The sequence below is a fragment of the Rhincodon typus genome, chromosome 23 (assembly GCF_021869965.1).
Source record: "Rhincodon typus isolate 14 chromosome 23, sRhiTyp1.1, whole genome shotgun sequence".
In the NCBI taxonomy this organism is placed as follows: Eukaryota; Metazoa; Chordata; class Chondrichthyes; order Orectolobiformes; family Rhincodontidae; genus Rhincodon; species Rhincodon typus.
The window spans coordinates 503469-525155 of record NC_063354.1 but is presented as its reverse complement, the minus strand read 5'-3'; the positions used below and the strand labels follow the sequence as shown (position 1 = coordinate 525155).

The following is a 21687-nucleotide window of genomic DNA, read 5'->3' as shown; positions in this document are numbered from 1 at the left end:
GAGAGCCTGCAAGGCAGGACTTATACCACAGCAGCGGAAGCACTCACCGCTACAGGCCTTCGACAGCACCCCCCCCACCACCTCTATCACTCTGTCTGTCTCATCCTCCACGCTAGTGTGTCTAGTTAATTCCTGTCCACGGCCTGTAGCAGTGAGTGCTTCCGCTGCTGTGGTATAAGTCCTGCCTTGCAGGCTCTCTGATAGGCTGTTCTCTGCTCCCATTCTTGTTCTCTAGATTTACACGATGAACAATTATTTCTCCATTGGCCCAGATGCTCTCATGGCTTTAAACTTCCACGAATGCAGGCAGCAAAGCCCATTCCTTTTCTCTAATCGGATTATTAATAAGGTGAGCACTTCTACATAATTCTGTAAGTGAGATCAATAGGGTCAGCCTCTTTGTTGAATGGTGAGAGTCAACACCAATTTGCTACATGTTCTTCTGTGACACTCACTTTAGAAACTTTTAGAAAGAATTACATAACTGGACAGTTCTGAGGCACTGTCCAGAAGGAGCCTTACCCTGTGCTGAGCCTGTCAGGATTTTGTGGAGGGTTTTTTCTCTGTTTAAAAGAGTAGAGACAGCTTTATTTTCTGTTTAAAAAAAGTAGGGCAATCTTTACTTTCAGTTTAAAAGTGTTGAGGGAGCTTTATTCTGTATCTAATCCTGTGCTGTCCCTGCCTTGAGATGAAATTTCCTGTGATACTATCAGGACTGTGGGATGGATCAGGATTTAGGTCAGTACACTGTGTGTGCTCCAACTGCTGCCTGTCCAGCACTCCGTGAACATATTGTATTGTAGCTCTAGTATCAAGGTGTAATGACTCACTCCAGACTGCAGTTCCTGGTAGGCTTTGAGCTAATTGACAGAATTTCTTGCACTGAACTCAGCCCTGGAATCTGTCTCATTGCTATTATTCATTTTATAAAGGCTGTTTATTTCTTCTATGGGACCAGAGACTGTTTAGTTCAAGCTTGCAAGGACCTGGATCAGAAGATTGAGGTGAGTTTCCTGTTGCCTGGTTGCGTTTATACTGTAGCTTCACTGGGCGTTTGCAAAGCACGAGTTCGTTGCAAGGGTGGGTTTGTTGATGGTGTTTGGTCTTGAGTGATGGGTGAGTCAGTGATGACCTTGACTGGATTGGATAGGTGTGAACAGGAGTGGGAAGCAAGCTTGGTTTGGGCATTAATCTTAGGCTTTATCTCCCCTCAAGCTGAATGGAGTACATCTTGTGGCTCAGACTGGCAGGAAAACCAGGTCATTCTTCCTGATAAAATAAAACGCTAGAAATCTGAAAGAAAAACAAATTACTGGAGAAACTCGGCAGGTTTGGCAGCATCTGTGGCGAGAAACAGAGTTTTGAGTCTAGTGACTCCTCTTTAGAACTGGCAGCTAGAAAAAGGTGGTAAATACATATCAGCTGAAGATATTGGGTTAGCCCAGAAAGAGAGACAATGATGGATAATAGTATGCTAATAAGAACCAGCTGATGCTGGGGACCATAAATAGATAATGTTTTGGCTGTGCTGAAAGCAGCCAAATGTCATGCCAGGGCCTGGGGTGTTGGGGTGGGTGAAGGACATGGAGGGAGGTGTCCAGTTCTAAAATTATTGAACTCACTGTTGAGTCCTAGAGGCTTCAGGGGTCCCAGGCTGATAATGAGATGCTGTTCATTGAAGCACTGCAGCAAGCCTGAGGTAGGGATGTTGGCCAGGAAACACTATGGTGTGTTCAAGTAGCAGGCAACTGAAAGCATGGTTCATTTTTGCAGACAGAACATAGGTGTTCTGCAAAGTGGTCACCTAGTCTGTTTTTTTTTCTCACCGATGTAGAAAAGACGAATTGTGAGCAGCAAATCCATTAGATTGAGTAAAATCCATTTAAATCGCTGCTTCAGCTGGAAGATGTGTCTGGAGCCTTGGATAGTGAGAAGGGAGGAAATAAACAGACGGGTGTTGCACCTTCTGTGGTTGCAATTGCAAGTGGCATCATCAGAACAGATGCGATAGAGCCAGAGAAACTAGGAGAATAGAATAGAGTCTTAACAGAAAACAGGGTGCGAGGATGTGTAGTCAAGGTGGAAGTCGGTGGGTTTGAAGTGGATATTGGTGGCCAATCTTTCCCCAGCAATGGAAACAGATGTCAAGGAAGAGAAGGGAGGAGTGAGAGATGGACCAGATGAAGGTGAGTGTGGGGTGGAAATTGGAAGCAAAATTGATAAACTTCTGCAAATCGGGACTAGAGAGGAAAGCAGTGCCAATGATGTTATCAATATACCAGAGGAAAATGTTGTGGTTGGGAGGCTCGAGTGGGACTGGAACAATGAATGTTCTACGTACCCCACAAAGAAACACGCATAACTGGAGCCTGTGCAGGTACCCACAGCCACCCCTTTGACATGAAGAAAGTGTGAGGAGTTAAAGGAGAAATTATTTAAAGTGAGTACAAGCTTGGCCAGGTGGAGGGTGCTGGTGGGAGATGGGGACAGTTCAGATCTTTTTTCCGGGAAGAAGGGGAGAGCTCTGAGACCATCCATATGGGGGATGGATGTACAGAGGAGTTCTGTGTCCCATGGTAAAGAGGAAGTGGCTGGAGCCCGCAAACTGGAAATTCTGAAACTGACGTAAAGCATCAGAAGAATCGTGGATGTAAGGGCCTAGACAAGCGTATTCCTGATTTTCTGGTCCACCTGTACTTGCTGTGTGCAAATTGCTGCTGTGTTTCCTACGTACCAACACTTCAAAGCTGGATTTCAATGGCTGAAGGTGTTTCAAAAATCCTGGTGGGCTGTGTGGGCTTGTAGAATCCATCCTGTCACTGGTCAGCAGGAGGCCCTGACCCTTGTCAAGTCAACCCTTTCCTGAGCCTTCCTTCCTGTTAATGAGTCCTGTGGGGAGAATGGTACCTCTGCTGTCTCTCTCAATTTGTCCTTGTTGCTTTCTCTCATCGGTACCCACTTCACCCAAAATACAGTTGGAGCTGGATGGGGAAAGGATTGCATTGCCGAAACTGGAGGGGATTATCGTTCTCAACATTGCTTACTGGGGAGGGGGCTGTCGGCTTTGGGAAGGCACAGGGGACAAGCCTTATCCCCCTGCCAGGTAAGTCCTACTTTAACAATAGGCTTAAAGCAGATACTGAGAGGAGGCTGTTGATGGGTAAACTCTGTCCCACCTTGGGTGCAGGGATCCTGTGTCTTGTAAGGTTGTGCCTTTTTGCCCTGCACACTGGGTATATGTGTAAAGGTAACATCATAGAGTGAGTCAGCCCTTTATGGGGTGGTGAGAGAGAGCAAGTGAACTCCTTCGGGTGTGGGTGAAGTGAAGAGAAAGCAAGTGAATTAACCCCATTTGGTGAGAGAGAGTTAAGCCCTTCATGGGAGGAACGGGGGAAGAGTTGTGCTGAGTGATTTGGGGGTGAATCATTGAAAGAAGTGGGCGTGGGCTTTGGTAAAGATAATCAATTGTGTTTTCCCAGCATTTAATGAATTTTCATCAGCCTTTTAGGACTGGATGTTCTGCAAAGAACAAATCTGGCATTGACTATATCTGTTTAACCGTACTAACAGAAATTCTGACGAAAGAAATGTCAGCCTATCTGACTGTAATATTGATATCTAATTGTGATATGAGAGCGTGGAGGATGTGGGACTGTATGCTGGAGAGGGGATTGGCAAGAGAAAAACCAAGGTTGTGTCAGTGCAGTTACAGGTGAGAATCGTGTTCCAGCTGCAACTTGCTCTGTGGACTTCACAAACAGAAGAAAATAGATGTGGTGCCCTGTAGATGGAGCAGGGAACAATAAAATGATATTGCTTGGTTATTAAGTCCCATATTGTGATTGGGACAGACTGGGAATAATCAGAAATGAGATTGGAATACCTAAACTAACCTCAATGGTTAACCAGCCTGTCCATTGTCCCCCTGTTAGGAGTAGCAAGATAGATCAGGGAGAAAGTCTCACTGTGGGTGAGAACATTGGGCCCTTTGCAATAATATGGGGTGACTATGGTCTAATGAAAGAAAGAGGGGCTCTGGCAAAACTAACACATTGGGGTGACAGACTTCCCAAGGTTGATGACTAAGCTGATAGAGGAATTAACACAGGATTGATCAAAGGGCTTTGATTTTAAAAGGATCAAAAGTTACAGATAAATACACCTTCTTTGCTGTCCACTAAACCTGCAAACTTCTGCAAACTTATTCTCTATACCTCCTATGTTCACATCCAAATCATTTGTATAAATGATGAAAAGCAGTGGACCCAGCACTGATCCTTGTGGCACACCGCTGGTCACAGGCCTCCAGTCTGAAAAGCAACCCTCCACCACCCTCTGTCTTCTACCTTTGAGCCAGTTCTGCAAGAACAACCAAAACAGAATCCCCCTCGTCCTCACATACCACCCCACCAACCTCTGGATCCAACACATCATCCTCCGACACTTCTGCCATCTGCAATCCGACCCCACCACCAAAGACATTTTTCCCTCCCCACCCTTATCTGCTTTCCGGAGGGACCACTCCCTCTGTGACTCCCTTGTCCGCTCCACACTCCTCTCCAGCCCCACCACACCCGGCACTTTTCCCTGCAACCGCAGGAAGTGCTACACCTGCCCCCACACCTCCCGTCCCAGGCCCCAAGAAGACTTTCCACATCAAGCAGATGTTCACCTGCATATCTGCTAATGTGGTATACTGCATCCGCTGTACCTGTTGTGGCCTCCTCTACATCGGGGAAACCAAGCGGAGGCTTGGGGACCGCTTTGCAGCACACCTATGCTCAGTTCGCAGTAAACAACTGCACCTCCCAGTCGCGAACCATTTCAACTCCCCCTCCCATTCCTCAGACGACATGTCCATCCTGGGCCTCCTGCAGTGCCACAACGATGCCACCCGAAGGTTGCAGGAACAGCAACTCATATTCCGCTTGGGAACCCTGCAGCCCAATGGTATCAATGTGGATTTCACAAGCTTCAAAATCTCCCCTCCCCCTACCAGCATTCCAAAACCAGCCCAGCTCGTCCCCGCCTCCCTAACCTGTTCATCCTCCCACCTATCCCCTCCTCCCACCTCGAGCCGCACCCCCATCTACTACCTACTAACCTCATCCCACCCCCTTGACCTGTCCATCCTCCCTGGACTGACCTATCTCCTCCCTACCTCCCCACCTACACTCACCTTTACTGGCCCCATCCCCGCCTCTTTGACCTGTCTGTCTCCTCTCCACTTATCTTCTCCTCTATCCATCTTCTATCCGCCTCCCTCTCTCCCTATTTATTTCAGAACCCCCTTCCCCTCCCCCATTTCTGAAGAAGGGTCTAGACCCGAAACGTCAGCCTTCCTGCTCCTATGATGCTGCTTGGCCTGCTGTGTTCATCCAGCTCTACACTTTGTTATCTCAGAGTCTCCAGCATCTGCAGTTCCTGCTATCTCTGTATCCAAATGGCTAGTTCTCTCTGTATTCCATGTGATTTAACCTTGCTAACCAGTCTACCAAGAGGAATGTTGTGAAACGCCTTACTGAAATCCACATAGATCACGTCCACTGCTCTGCCCTCATCAATCTTCTTTGTTATTACTTCACCAAAATTGGAGGTGTAGTGGACAGTGAAGAAGGTTACAAAAACAAAGTTGCTGGAAAAGCTCAGCAGGTCTGGCAGCATCTGTGAAGGAGAAAACAGAATTAACGTTTTGAGTCCAGTGACCCTTCCTCAACTGATGGTGGCTGGGAAAACGCCAGTTTGGTGAAGAAAGTTACCTCCGAGTACAACAGAACCTTGATCAGATGGGCCAATGGGCCGAGGTGTGGCAGACTGAGTTTAATTTGGATAAATGTGAGGTGTTGCATTTTGGAAAGGCAAATCAGGGCAGGACTTATACACATAATGGTAAGGTTCTAGGGAGCGTTGCTAAACAAAGTGCAGGTTAATAGTTCCTTGAAAGTGGAGTTGTAGGTAGATAGGGCAGTGATGGGTGTGTGTATGGAATGAGCTGCCAGAGGAAGTGGTGGAGGCTGGTACAATTACAACATTTAAAAGGCATCTGGATGGGTATGTGATTAGGAAGGGTTTAGAGGGATATGGGCCACATGCTGGCAAATGGGACTAGATTTATTCAGGATATCTGGTCGCCATGGATGAATTGGATGAAAGGGTCTGTTTCTGTGCTGTATGTCTCTATGACTCTAAATACATTCTTAAAGTTGATGATGATTGTTCTGTAGGATGTAAAGCAATGGTAGCATGTACTACATGGCTGTTTCAGTGAATTGAGCGTGTTCTCTATCCTTCTAACTGTATTCCTTTACGTTACAGTCATAGTGATGGGCTGTTGGAAGTAGTTGGGGTTTATGGCTCATTCCATTGTGCTCAAATCCACGTGAAACTGGCCAATCCAGTACGCCTGGGCCAGGCCCACACTGTCAGAGTAAGTACACACCTCCCAGAGCCCGGAGAACACTCTGGGGTGGGGAAAAACAACCCGGAAATGGGGCTTTCCTGACAAGTCACCACTGCAACCTGAGCCCTGGATGATGCAGGTGGCTGTGGGTTGTGTTTAGATGCTATGGTGTTTGGGTGTACACGTTCTTTCTTCTCTGGCATTTCAGGATGTTTGGTTTCTTGGGGTTGCAGGGTCCTGTTTTCTGGGAGGAGGTGCGGTGTCTGGTTTTCTGGGGTGGGGGGAGGAGGGTGTGCCATGCCCAGCTTTCTGGGAGGGAGAGAGGGAACAGTGCCAGATTTTCTGGAAGTGGGGGCAGTGGCACCCTGTTTTCGGGGGGTGGGGACGGTGGAAGTGCCTGGTTTTTCCGGGAGGGAGAGAGCTGCGATGCATTGTTGCTGGTCCTGTGTTGAATTTGTTTGCTCTGTTCCTCTCAGCTGATTCTGAAGAACTCGGTGATGCCCATGCAGGTTGATGGGGAACCCTGGGTTCAGGGACCATGTTCTGTTGTGATCACTCACAAAACCCAAGCTCTGATGATTTCGCCATCAAAACAGCAGCCAGAGGATGATCTCCCGAGTGGGAGTGCATCAGCACAAGGCACCGTGAAAAGCTGATACCGGCATTGACTGATATGGAGGCTATCCTGTCCAAACTGCCTCTCTGCGGGGGATGAAGGGGTGTCTGTCATAACAGGGAAAGATGCACTTTACCAGAGTAACTTTACTCCTCTCCGCTTGACTGGTGATTAGCAGAAAGAGATGACAGCCGAGAAACATCAGATACTGCGATCCATGAGAGAGCTGGAGGGAGGGAGTGTGATCACTGGGACTGGGGGATCCCCTGATCCTTGGGATTGGGCAACATGATTCCTTTTGTGGGAAATTGATCGCTGCAGGACAGTGGAGGGACAACAGGAATCGGGGTGGGGGATGACTTATGACTATATCTGCAAGTAATTTGTTGAGCTCTCTTGTAGAGGGAGCTTTACTCTGTATCTAACCCTGTCCTGGGAGTGTTTCTTGGGAACAGTGTAGAGAGAGCTTTACTCTACCCTGTATTTAATCCCGTGCTGTCCCTGTCCTGGGAGTGTTTGATGGAGACGGGGTCAGGGTTGAAGTATGTTATCTTCCCAAATACAATGTTTACCAAAGACAGTGTGCTGTCCCTGTCCCCTCTTCCCCACTGTCTTGTTTAGTTAATACAGTTCCCCCACATTGGTGATTCCCAGCAGATATATTGGGTTGGCTGGTTTAATTTTTGCTGCCCCTTCCCTAGACCACCTTTCTGTTTTTGAAGTTATTGTTTCTGGATCTTTGTGGTTTACAGTTTATTTTTTGTCTTGCTGTGTTTGCACTGATTCTGGACCTAATTGAGTCTTTGCACTGTGGCTGTTTACTGTGGTCATTGTTACTGGTTCATCCATATTCTTACTGCAGGAATCTGGATTGCACTGCTGATAGCTGACACTGTCTGAGTTGTAGGTCAACAACTGACTGGCTGAAGACAGGTTAACAACATTTCTGTAACCAAGTGAAAAGTCCCAAACAGCTTCCCAGGTGCAGTTCTCAAACACAATTGGACCCCAAGCCACATCAGGAGATTAAAACAGGTGCACAAAGAAAGAGAGAAATTTTAAAGGCTGAGGAGGTCTGAGGCTAAGCTTTGTTTGTGGCTTTCATGGAAACACAACCGAGGCACCAAGGTCCAGGTTCTGATACACCCCAGGCCCCACAGCCCCTCATCAGTGGGGGTCAGGAAGTGAGGCTGCTCCTGGGGATTGGGGGAATGGAGGGGATGATGTTTGGGCTGTGCCGAACTGTTGTTAACCCCAATTCCACCCTGATCAGGATTGAGTATTTGGATGAGACTGATTCTGCTCTTGAACCAGATTCTGTCTTCCTCCCTGATTTGGGAAAGTGGTCTCCATATGTCACATTTTTATCTTCCCTTGCTCCTGGGAGCTGTGATGTCATGTTCTCATTCCACCTGTTGTAATTTGTGTAAATGGGGAGGGGAGATTAACGTCCTGATTGTGGTTAAACTTTGTGTCATAAATAATGTGAAATAAATTTAGCACTAGCTCTGTAACAGTGTTTCTTTTGTCTTCTGCTCCAGATTAACTCATAGTCAGAGTTTTACAGCATGGAAAGAGACCTTTTGGCCCATTATGTCCATGCTGGTCATCAATTGTCTATCAATCCTATTTCCATTTTCCAGCACTTGGCCTGTAGCCTTGAGGATATGGCATTTCAAGTGTTCATCTCAATAGTTCCTTAAATGCCTTGAGGGTTCTCATCTCTAGCATTCTTTTAGACAGTGAGCTCTAGATACACACCATGCTCTGGGTGATTTCTTTTCCTCAAATCCACTGTAAAATTCCAATGTCCATCACCAAGAGTAGCTTGAGCTGGTTAGGTCCTAAAGGACAAAGCTGCTAGACTGGGTCTGTAGCAGGTGGTGAGGGAACCAAGAAGGGGGAAGAATTAGTCAGCCACATCCTCACCAATCTGCTGGTTGCAGATGTGTCTGCCCATGACAGTATCAGTAAGAGTGATCATCGCACATCCCTCTGATGATAAAGTCCCATCTTCAAATTGAGACTATCCTCCATCATGTTGTGTGGTTCTCAGGTCATCATCCTTGGAGTAAGGGAAGTTGCATACAAATGTAAGGAATTTATGGCTCAGTGTTGACTAACTCACCAAAGATAAACCACATTTGTTTCACTGATTTCCTGTAAGTTTGCTTTACTTGGGCACTTACATCACACCACAAAAAAAAAATACCCTGCATTGGGTCAGGAGGATGGTCGTTTTTCCTGAAGCTCAAATAAACAACAAATGCTGCTCATTGCCAGTGACCTTGCTGGAGCAAGTCTTACGAAGATAATTTTACAGGAGACAGCAGAGCTCAAGGCACGTGGTAATTTTTATTCATGTAACCCTGGTACAATACAAGGAGAGGCCAAAGACTTAGCTTGAATATGGCCTTGACATGAAGGTTCATTTACCCTCTTAATCTGCAGCTCAGATCAGAGGAAAAGTCAATAACACTCAAATTTCAACTTTGTGGAACGTCTTTTGTACATTTTTCTTGTAACATTGACATGGTGGCATGTACTCCCTCCCCATGGATTCTATTGGTTAATTAGTGCCAGGTTGTTATGATTGGGTTCCTAGTACATCATTCAATTCGTAACCTTGCTGCTATGATCTGAACGGGCCCCCTTTGGTATGTGGGAAACTAACGTTCCATGGTTGCTTGTACTTTTTAATTTCTCAACTAGGACAGATAAAGAAGGCCTCTTATAATTAGTTTTCAAACTTTCTAATATCTTAGTGATTAATATATAGATTTCTATAACACTTTGGAATGTATACCTATGATTATCTTAAAGAATCTTAATTAAAACCGACTTGTAGTATTATAACTGATTAGAAAAAGACTTAAAAGAAATAACTAATTGGTATGAAATATTCTTTAGGGTTAAAAATAATGTTGCACATTCAACCTTACTGCAGTAAACAGACTCATTTGTTCTCTTGTGCTGAGAACACATTAAACAAGTGTTTCTCACATTTTACACTTTCTGTTAAACATGTACTGCAAAGGTTGTTAGGGCTGTCTTCAGCCATTTTTGCTGTGCTGACATGGGGCAGCATTAACAGTCACCCCCGCCCAGATAATGGCCACAGGGACACCACTTAAATTATAAAGATATTCATGTTTGTTTGTTTGTGTGTTTCCCACCTCCCTGATGGGAGTTTTGAATCAGAAATGGCCTATATTTGTCATGTCATCTTTTTTCACTTATCTCATCAATCTTTCAGGCATCAGGAGTGTCAGCACAAAATAATAATTCATTCAAATATTTAAAAAGACATTAGATTTAATATTCTGCAGCCTGATGATTTCTTGTGATTCTTTGGTCCAATTTTCTCCTGCAATGATGATGTGGTTGGTTTATTAGTGTTGCTCATCCTTCATCAAATGTAGGGATGTAGAGGTGGTTTTTGTGCCTGTGCAAACGATACTTGAACAAACCTACATTTTAAAAAATTATAATATTGACTATTACAAATCCCTGGACCGAGGAAGTTCCTTGGGACCCTAGCCATCCCATGACCCAACTCCATCAGTTCAAGACTGAGGGATGTTTAAGTTTTTATCACTTCATAAAGAATGTGATCAGCCAAATCAGTAATTTCTTCAGAGTTGTCTGGAATGTATGTGCAACACTCCCTGCCAAGGAGTGCACGTGTGCCTCCTATTTCTGCTAGTAGCCAATGAATGGCCATCCTGTTCTATAATGCCATGGTTCGGATGGCGACCGTTTCAACATTAATCTTATCAAGGGCCTGAAGAGGCGTCATTTGCTACCTGGTCTGGGATAGTTTAGATGGAGGCAGAGTGACATTAATCTCCTGGATGCAACAACTGTGACCAACAGATTAACCCCATGGCTCAGATCTGATAAGGCAAGTAGAAGCAACCAGTCTTCCTACCTGTGATGTGTTGGTAATGGTAACAAATGATGCTAGATGGGAGGTATTAAAAGCAGAAAAGCTGCCCCTCTTGTTTCATACTTATCTCAGGTACCAATAATGTCTACTCAACGTAACCCGGTCTCTGCAGAAGACTTGTTGGCCATATGAACGCCAGCCATTAGGGATTCATTTTGGTGAGTGACTCATTCTGCCACTTCAGATGTGAGGAAAGAAATTGGTCTCTGAGGAATACTGCCCTTTGAACGTATGGAAATGTGTGAACAAACCCAGCAACTGGAGACATTGGTACATTTGCATATGACATGTATATAAACATGTAAACATTAAAGTTTTTCTGTATGGTGTGCCCATCAATTCTCTGTGGGATCAAAATTGAAAGATGCCACAGAGCAGTAGCATTTTCATGGTTACACTACGATCAGTGTTATTCTTAATTACAATTCCCACCATGCAACTGCATCACAATCTGTTTTCTGAGGTCTCCAGAATTATCTTGATTGTTGGTGACATTCTGAGATTTTTTAAAAATTCATTCACAGGATGAGCGCATCGCTGGGTAGGCAGCATTTATTGCCCATCCCTAATTGCCTGGAGGGCAGTTATAAGTGAAACCACATTGCTGTGGGTCTGGAGTCACACGTAGGACAGGCCAGGTAAGAATGATCGTTTCCTTTCCAAAAGGAAATTAGTGAACCAGATGGGTTTTTATGACAATCGGCAATGGATTCATGGTCATCATTAGATTCTTAATTCCAGATATTTTTTATTGAACTCGAATTCCACCATCTGCCATGGTGGGATTCGAACACCAGTCCCCAGAACATTATCTGGCTGTCTGGATTAACAGGTCAGCGATAATATCATGCTAGAGGCTGTTAGTTTGTATATACTTTTAACTGAACATTTTCATTAACAAGTGCACTCCTATTCCCTGTTAATATTACCTCATGAGGTCCATCACATACAAGGGATAGAGCTCCTTTGCTTGATCCTGGGGTTGGCATTCCTGATTGTCCTGAGTGTCCCTCAGTCTCATGCTTGTCCATAAAGGTATGTGTAAAGGCTTAGAGAGGGATTTTATGTAATCTCAGTCTTGTCCCTTCCTGTTAGTCCATCCTGCTTCCCCCAGTGATCAGGCCCTGGAGGAATATCATTGCACATCCTGTCACAAGCTTCAAAGGGTGTTAAGTCCAGTGGCCCTCAAGGTGGTTGCTGTCTAGGCCATTAAAATGGCTGGTAGGGATAGGGCCCATTTAACCCCTTCACCTCCCATTGCTTTAGTCAGGGCATTTTTCAGAGTTCTTTTCATTCTCTCTACTATATCTGAGCTTTGTGGGTGGAAGGGGATACGAAACCAAGAATTTACATGCTTCTTTCAGGCATTTGCCTGTAAAGTGCATCCCTTGGCCTGAGTCCAATTGTAGGGGAACTCCCCAACTTAGGTATTACTTCTGTGGCAAGTATTCTTCCTACTGTGGTGGCTGTACAATCCCTCATGGGGAGGGCTTCAACACATCTAGTGAACTGGTCAACTACAATCAGGCAGAATTTTTTTATTCTGACTTTGTTGGAATGGTCCTTTAAAATCCATTTGGGTATGTTCCCATTGTCCCCATGGACAGGGCTGGTGACTCATTTTAATTTTAATTCCCTGTCCCAGTTCTGTCTGTGCACATACATTCCATCTCTGATAAAATTTAGCTACGTCTCTTCCCCTTCCTTTCCACTATCAGCAACTGGATATCAACCGGAGATAGTAGGAACTGCAGATGCTGGAGAATCTGAGACAAGGTGTAGAGCTGGATGAACACAGCAGGCCCCTCCCTTCATGTACTAGTCCATGATAAACATTGCATTGAGTCTGTTGACAGAATGTGGGAACTGCCACCCTACCTTCCTCCAAACATTATCTGCTCCTAAAACTGCTCCATTTTTAATCTATTCTGTTTTCTCTTCTAAACTTAGCTGCTGCTTGTAAACTTAAAATGTTCCATTTGTCTACTTTGGCTTCTTGTTTTTTTTTTCCCCCCACAGTTACTACTGTTATCATTTACTATTCTAACATTGCTTTTACTTCACTGTGTATTCATTTCCACTCTGTTCTGACATTTGGATCTTTGTGTGCTTTAATTTTAATTACTGTTGTCTCCTTTGGTTCAACAGCTGCTTCTACTAGGTCCTTGACTGGGGTCTCATGTTGAATTGTACTACCACTCAAGCTAATATAGCCTTGCCTTGCCTATGCCATTATGGACCTCATTAAAGGCATATCTACTGTCTGTATAGATGTTAATCCTTTGTCCTTTACCAAGCTGGAGGGCAACAGGTAAGTACTTTTAGTTCTGCCACCTGTGAAGTGACATCCATCTATCATTTCTATTCCAAAAGTTCCCCTTTTAAATTAACCACAGCTCCCCCTGTCCAGGACGGACTGTTATACTTCCATGCTCCATCTACAAACCTGAATTTCACATCTGGCCCCTCTAATGGGTCTTCCTCAACACAACCCTGTGTCTCTTCTTCCTGTTCCATCAGGGAGATACAATCATGTGTCTCTCCTTCCTGATTCACATAGCTTGCTGGGTTCTCTCTATGGTCTTTAACCACTCCAATGTGCTTATCTCTTGGCAACAGTGCCGCCATTATTCTACTCTCAAGATCAAACTACCCTGCACACCGTACCTTTTACTATCATCCATGTGCCTATCCAAGAGTCGCTTAAATGTCCCTAATATATCTGACTCCACTACCACTGCCGGCAGCGCATTCCACACACCCACCACTCTGTGTAAAGAACCTACCTCTGACATCTCCCCTATACCTTCCTCCAATCATTTTAAAATTATGCCCCCTCGTAATAGTCATTTCCACCCTGGGAAAAAGTCTCTGACTATCCACTCTGTCTATGCCTCTCATCATCTTGTACACCTCTATCAAGTCACCTCTCATCCTTCTTCGCTTCAATGACAAAAGCCCTGGCTCCCTAAACCTTTCCTCATAAGACCTGCCCTCCAGTCCAGGCAACATCCTGGTAAATCTCCTCTGCATCCTCTCCAAAGCTTTCTCATCCTTCCTATAAGGAGGCGACCAGAACTGAACGCAACAAACAACTGCACCTCCCAGTTGCGAACCATTTCAACTCCCCCTCCCATTCCTCAGACGACATGTCCATCCTGGGCCTCCTACAGTGCCACAACGATGCCACCCGAAGGTTGCAGGAACAGCAACTCATATTCCGCTTGGGAACCCTGCAGCCCAATGGTATCAATGTGGATTTCACAAGTTTCAAAATCTCCCCTCCCCCCACCGCATCCCAAAACCAGTCCAGCTCGGCCCTGCCTCCCTAACCTGTTCTTCCTCCCACCTATCCCCTCCTCCCACCTCAAGCCGCACCTCCATCTCCTACCGACCAACCTCATCCCGCCCCCTTGACCTGTCCGTCCTCCCTGGACTGACCTATCCCCTTCCTAACTCCCTACCTACACTCACCTTTCCTGGCCCCATCCCCGCCTCTTTGACCTGTTTGTTTCTTCTCCACCTATCCTCTCCTCTATCCCTCTTCTATCCGCCTCCCACTCTCTCCCTATTTATTTCAAAACCCCCTTCCCCTCCCCCTTTTCTGATGAAGGGTCTAGGCCCGAAACGTCAGCCTCTCTGCTCCTATGATGCTGCTTGGCCTGCTGTGTTCATCCAGCCCTGCACCTTGTTGTCTCACAATATTCCAAGTGTGGTTTTATACAGCTGTAGCATAACTTCCTGGCTCTTAAACTCAGTCCCCCTCCCAATGAAAGTCAACACACCATATGCCTTCTTAACAACCCTATCAACTTGGATGGCAACTTTGAAGGATCTTTGGACATGGACCTCAAGATCCTCTGTTCCTCCACACTGCTGAGAATCCTGCCTTTAACCCTGCATTCAAATTCTACCTTCCAAAACCAATCACTTCACACTTTTCTGGGTTGAATTCCATCTGCCACTTCTTTGCTCAGCTTTCCATCCTGTCAACGTCCCATTGCAACCTACAACAGCCCTCCAAGCTGTCCACAACTCCACCAACCTTCGTGTCATCAGCGAACTTACTAACCCACCCTATTTCCTCATCCAAGTCATTTATAAAGATCACAAAGAGCAGAGGTCCCAGAACAGATCCCTGCGGAACATCACTGGTCACTGAGCTCCAGGCTGATACTTTCCACCTACTACCACCCTCTGTCTTCTATTGGACAGCCAATTCTGTATCCCGACAGCCAAATTTCCCTGAATCCCATGCCTCCTTACTTTCTGAATGAGCCTAGCATGGGGAACCTTATCAAATGCCTTGCTAAAATCCATACACCACATCCACTGCTCTACCTTCATCAATGTGTTTTGTCACATCCTCAAAGAATTGAATAAGGCTTGGTTGCTACTACTTTTTAATCTGTCAACTAGGGCAGATAAGGAATGCCCCATATAATTAGTTTTAAACCTTTCTTTCTCATTTTAGTGATTAATACAAGTATCTTTCCATTACACCTTAGAATCTAGATCTACAATTATCTTGAAGAATCTTAATTAAAACCTAATTGTAGTATTATAACTGATTGATTAGAAAAATTCTTAAAAGAAATAACATTGGTATGAAATATTCTGTGGGTAGCAAAGAGTGTTGTACATTCAATCTTACTGTAGTAAACAGACTCCGTTGTCCTCTTGTGCTGAGAACACATTAAACAAGTGTTTCTCATTTTACACCGTTAAACATATACTGCAAAGGGTGCTTAGGGCCATTCTTGTTGTGCTGTCATGGGGCAGCACTAACAGTCCTCTACAGCCCAATGAATTGATCCCTGATCCCCACTCAGTTCCACTGTCTAGTCAGTTGGGGAGACAGTGAGAGCCATACCTCCGTGAGAGTCAGAGTGCATGTACGAACCGTAACATAAGTGAGAATCAGTATGTGTTCAGATCCAATTGCCCAGTGACAGTCAGTGCGTGTGGGACATATACCCTAGTGAGATGATCTGATGACAGAATGAACCTTGGCCCAGAATGTACTCTTGTTCTTGGCCCAGTTTACTGTTCACCATTAATTTTCCATTTCACTGCAGTTCTTACAAATTGTCATGTTCCTTTCTCATGAAGGCAGATAATGAAGCTTTACTCAATGGTGAAATCACCAGTGTCTCAATGTTCCTGAACTCACAGACTCTCCTCCCCACCATCACCCTGAAAAGACAGAAAGGAATCATGCAGTCTAGATTGGAATGTTTATTTCAAGGTTTATACAGTATGAAAAATATAACTAGTCCATCAATGAAAACCTGCTTCTCCAATAGGGACCAATTATTATTCATCAGAATCAGTAAGTTACCCTTGCCCCATTCACAGCCCAACTAACAATTTTAATCATTCATTCCGTAAGTCAGTTGCAAATATCCTCCTCATTCATTAGCAGTGAGGGGCTTGAGATCAGCTCAGTTCTCTAAGGCAGGAATGGGTGACTACAGCTTTCCCTGTGCTACACGTTTACAGCCATGATTTCTGATTACTTCACACTGACAAGGAGAAAATAAGTCCTCATTGGAAGCAAGATTAAAATTTACCCCTCGAATTTCACAGAAATACAAGACTTCATGACATCTGCAGAAGGGTCTCTGAAGTGCTTGAAGATATCCGGAGATAACTGGAAAATGTTACAGAAATACTTAGTAATAAGGATGAGAAGTTGAATAAACTGCAGTTTAAATGAATCCAGAATATTTCAATAATTCCCCTTTTGCTGGTTTCCCAGATGCAGAAAGAATTGCACAAGTGCCAATCTTATTCTGAAAAGAGTTTGAATGAAAACTGAAAACCCCCCAAAAAAGTAGTCAATTTAAAAAGATTTAAGTTCTGAAACAAGTGTCTGCATTTTAAAGCGATTGTCACTGTGATGGCGTGACACTGCTCGTGAGCTGGGTCACCAAGGTGAGAATTGGAACTCGGAGCATTGAAACATACATAAATGATCCCCTCAACCATAAGGAATGCCCCATAGTGGCAGTGGGCACCATTATAATCGGCACTGGAATAATTCAATAGGATACATGACATAGAAACTGTCTATTCCAGTCCATGTACATGTTTATGCTTCATTTAAGTCTCCCATCTTTTCACATCTAAACCTAGCACTGGAATGCTCTATTCGCTGCTCCTTCCAGTTTCCCCTTTTATACATTATTTCACTCACTGTGGCAGCCAGTTCCACCTCTCTCCACTCTATGGGGAATAGGGTTCTTCTAAATTCCCAGTTGGATTTCTATGTGACTCTCATTAACAGCTTCTAGTTCTGCTCTCCTCCCTCCAAACAGGAAGACACTCTACCCATTCCATCAAAACCTATCATTTTAAAGAAACTAGATACTAAAGGTATCTACTACTCATGATACTGTAGGTGTGGTCTGACCAAGGTCTGAGTCAAGGTTAATGGAATCAAAAGACTTTCCAACTGTTACCCTTTAGAAATACAGCCAGTGCCTGATTGGCAGTTTTATGACCTTACTAACCTGGTGTCATTTTTTAAAATCGCATAATTTCTGGCTACAACCCTTTCATATTCTTATTCATAAAATTAATATGCAACCAACTTTATCAGAATGCATTCTCTCTCGTTTCAGTGTTGAACTTAAATTTATTTTTTTCCATTCTATCCAGAAGTCCAACCACATAACAAAGCGACCTTCCCACCACCAAAATCAGTAACTTTTTAAACCTACTGACCAGTAATTATCCATGTAACCAATTAAATATTTACATGCAAAGTCCATCATGGGCAATGAGAACCAAAGGCGAATGTGTGCTCACGTGTGGTGGGGTGGGGCAGGGCAGTGGATTAACTCAAAATAGGGCTGGGGTGGGGAAGAAGAGAAGAGAGGATGAAGCACTGTATCCCACATGGTGCCCACTTCTCTTTAAAGGCACTGAGAGCATTGACGCACACCGCACGCTCCCTCTCCAATGAGACCAGGCACAAATGTATTCATGGAAGAGGGAGCACTCTTTTTTAGCAAGTTTATTAATGTCCCCCCTGTAATTGGTTCCAGATTCTCCTGATCCTCTTTTCCCTGCCCTAGTCTGCTGTCATTTGCAAATTAAGAATCATTTACAATGCCAATATCATGTGACAACCATAACTAGTGCACAACACCAACATAACCAGGACTAGGCACTGATATCTAATCATGGTGTAATTAGCTCGAAAAAATGACACAGCCAGGAACAACCAGTTTATCTAGAATCTAGTGCAAATATAATTAGCACCGGGAACCAATCTATGCATCGCTAGGCACAGCCATAACCAGCAGACTGCAACCAAGCCAGAGGTAACTAGGCATTGCCATAACTAGCACTAAGTAACCATGCTTGCATTAATGGGCAGTGATTGCAGTAGATTGGGGAGAATAGTCAAGGTGATGAATTCCTGAGCACTGTGCAGTTTATTGCAGCCTGGATAATTTACCAATCACAGACTGAGTATGGATTAAGCTGTGGACTTGTGACTGACTGGTGACCATTAGAAAAGGAGTAGGCCATTCAGCCCATTCAGCCAGCCCCACCATTCAATATGATCATGGTTGTTTGAACACTTCAATGCCTTTTACCCAGCCCATTCCTATAACCCTGTACATCACTGGGAATCAGAAATTTACCACTCTCTACCTTAAACATACTCAAAGACACAACCTCCACAGCCTCATCTGCTAGAGAATTCCAAAGGTCACCACCCTCAGAAAAAGAATATTTTTTCATCTTGGGCCCCAAGTGATATTCCCCTGATTTTTAAATTATGCCCCTAGTTTGAGACTTTCCAACTAGGGAATTATCTTACTTGCTTCTACCTCTCTATTCCTTTAATTATTCTGTAGGTTTCAACGAGATCACCTCTGATTCTTCAAAACTCTGCAGAAAACAGGTCTAGTCAGCCACACTCTCTTCAGAGGACAGTGCTACCATCCCAGGAACAAGGCTGGTGAATCCTTGTCGCTCTCCCTCCATGGCAATAACTTTCCTGAGATAAGCCGACCGAAACTGCACACAGTACTCCACAATCAAAAAGGCATCTTTAAAACTCTGCAAAGTGTAATGGAAAAATACGAATTGTTCCCTTACACTGACAATATCAATGAAAGGCAGTAACTCCAACACCACAGATCCTCTCTGCCAATTCCTTCTCTCGTCTGGCTGTTTGATTTGATGGGTGAGAGACATGGCAATGCCCCTGGTCTCCAACCCAGAGCTCCACAACGGTGTGCCCCGAGGACAGTCTCCAGGCACCTGCCCCTCACCAAGATTTTCCACCACTCAGGACACCCAATGCTGAACATTGATAGATTTGGAAAGGCTTTTTGGATATTGTGCAGGTGTTGCTGCAAATGGACATGGGCTGCTTCAGTGTCTGATGGGTCATGATTGGTGAATAACCAGCAACCAACTCCACCTGTGGCCTCATCGGAACAGGAGTAGGCCATTCAGCCCCTCCAGTGGGCTCCAGCATTCTGACTGCGGTCTCAACTCCACTTTCCTGTCTGTCCCTCATAAGCCTAGACACCACCCAACACTGCCATAAATAATTTCAATGACCCAGCCTGTTCTGAGGAGGGAACTCCAAAAACATGACTGCAAAGAAGATTTCTCACGTTCTAACCCCTCGTTTTTAAATTCTTTCTATTCTAATTTCTCCCACAAGAGCAAACACATTGTCAGTACTGTTCCTGCCAATTCCCTTCAGGATCTATAAGCTGCAATAAGATCACCCCTCATTCTAAACCCTGGCAGACTTATCGAACAATTGAGAGAGAATGAGATTTGGCCTCAGACATGGCTGAGAGTACCAGGTAGGGGCACCAGGTACTCAGACTGGGATAGGTCTGTCTGTCACTATATCAAGGTCACAAAGTGAAGCTCAGTGCTACTCCACTCCAACTCTACCCAATTCCCAAAAGCATTACAGATGAAGTAAAAATAAAATACAGTGGGATGCTGGAAATCAAATAAAAACAAAGTGCTGGAAAAGCACAGCAGGCAGGCAGCATCTGCGAGGGACAGTGAACCGGAGGTATGTTTCAAACTGAACAGGACTCTCCACATTCAGCTCAAAACTTTACGTTTTGTTGTTTCCCCCCAAGATGCGATCAGGCCATTAATGCCGGATTATATTTAAAATATAGTTTGAGAAAATTATATAAGAGTGGAAAACTAAATGGAGAGAATGGGCCATAGGAGTGAACCAGGGTCAGACAAAGCAAGAACATTTAGAACTGAACAACAGAGAGGGTACTGCCACTGCTGCCCAGCCAGAAAGCAGGGAAAACCCGGCTTTGAAGATCCACTTTGAAATAAAACAGCCTTGTCACGGAATCAGCGACTGAATAAAAGGCCACAATTCCTTGATTACAGTTGAGGTAAACTCCGACTACTCTGGGTGGAGAAACATGCAGGACAGCTTCCTGGTCTTTGTGCCAAACTGACAGCTTCTGGCCAAATCTCTCCAAGCACCAGCTCAGTGGGTTTCTTCCTAGGCGACTCCTGGCACCTTTCCTATCCATGCCAACACAAGCAAGCCCAATCGCCCAGAGACTGCTGTCCTCATTGTCCACCTCCCAGTAATGGCAACCATTTAAGAAATTCTGTAGTCCTAGCACCTGGGCACAGTTGATGAACCTTGCAGCCTGGTCAGGGTAGGACTGTAACTGCTCTGCCACAGACAGGCGGGTGTAGTTATCACATATGAGGAGCTTCTTGTGGGCAGTCCGGTGATCAAAGGTGACCTTTGATTTACCTGCAGAATACAGAACAAATCCTCATCAAATCAATACATTTGCTGCTGTAGAACTGACAGTTACACTGGAGGGGATGGCCTAGTGGTATCTCACTAGTCTGTTAATCCAGAGACCCAGATAATGTTCTGGGGACCTGGGTTCAAATCCTGTGCACCTTCCAAACCCATGGAGATACAATGGAACACCACCCCCTGCAAGTTCTCCTCCAAGTCACTCACCATCCTGATGTGGAAATATATCACCGTTCTTTCACCGTCACTGGGTCAAAAATCCTGGAACTCCCTCCTTAATGGCATTGTGGGTCAACCCACAGCAGGTGGGCAGCAGCCTAACACCACTTTCAAGGGCAACTATGGACGGGAAATAAATGCTGGCCCAGCCAGCAACACCCACATCTCGTGAGCTGCAGGACAACACAAGGACTTGATGTTTCTCTGATGGGAACGTGAGAGCTGCAGTCAGCTGGGGAACATTCTACTGTGGCCCTTTCCCAATTGCACCTTCACACCCTAGAATCTTCCATAACAGCACCGCCCTAACCCGGACATGGTCACTGATCCTCCAATCACATTGCTTGCCCTGACAGATCCATATGTCTGGTCTTTAACTTGATGCTCCTGAACGTGTTCGTGTCCTAAAGTATGAGGGTTTGAGAATCAGATATTCCTAAGTCAAGATCCTCTAATAGCAGGTGCAGTGAAACATGGAGAAGTGTGACGTTGTCAGCTTTGATGAAAGAAAGTCAGAGTATTAGATAAGTGATTGGGAAATGTTGATATGCAAAAGGACCTGCGTGTCTTTAAACACTAAGCAAGCAGCTTGGAAAGCAAATGGTATGACAATCTTCAGTGCGAGAGGGAGAGAGCTCAGGAACAAGGATATCTTACAGCAACAGGACAGGGCCTTCGGCGACCACACTTGCAGTACTGTGTTG

The 21687-nt window shown here is 44.9% G+C and overlaps 2 protein-coding genes across 2 annotated transcripts in view; one reads left to right on the top strand and one right to left on the bottom strand.

Annotated features, from left to right (window-relative positions):
* The first annotated feature begins 234 nt into the window (after positions 1 to 234).
* dgke (diacylglycerol kinase, epsilon) lies at positions 235 to 8530 on the top strand. Its single transcript, XM_048610827.1, has 5 exons — positions 235 to 349; positions 933 to 1004; positions 2976 to 3103; positions 6316 to 6427; positions 6877 to 8530. Exons 1-5 carry the CDS (start codon positions 245 to 247, stop codon positions 7054 to 7056), a joined length of 597 nt encoding a protein of 198 aa, XP_048466784.1. The 5' UTR covers positions 235 to 244; the 3' UTR covers positions 7057 to 8530.
* A 7658-nt stretch (positions 8531 to 16188) lies between these two features.
* Positions 16189 to 21687, bottom strand: part of LOC109922057 (E3 ubiquitin/ISG15 ligase TRIM25) — a 66048-nt gene continuing 60549 nt past the window's right edge. The window contains exon 12 of the mRNA XM_048611069.1: positions 16189 to 20752. Within this exon, the coding sequence (XP_048467026.1) occupies positions 20226 to 20752 (527 nt within the window). The 3' untranslated portion in view covers positions 16189 to 20225. The remainder of the gene's footprint in view (positions 20753 to 21687) is intronic.

Bases quoted from the DNA above. Each gene is read 5' to 3' on its own strand.
- dgke (XM_048610827.1), top strand. From the start codon at position 245: ATGAACAATTATTTCTCCATTGGCCCAGATGCTCTCATGGCTTTAAAC. The intron at 1,005-2,975 runs GTGAGTTTCCTG...CCCAAAATACAG, and splicing joins ACCTGGATCAGAAGATTGAG to TTGGAGCTGGATGGGGAAAG. The intron at 6,428-6,876 runs GTAAGTACACAC...TGTTCCTCTCAG, and splicing joins GCCAGGCCCACACTGTCAGA to CTGATTCTGAAGAACTCGGT.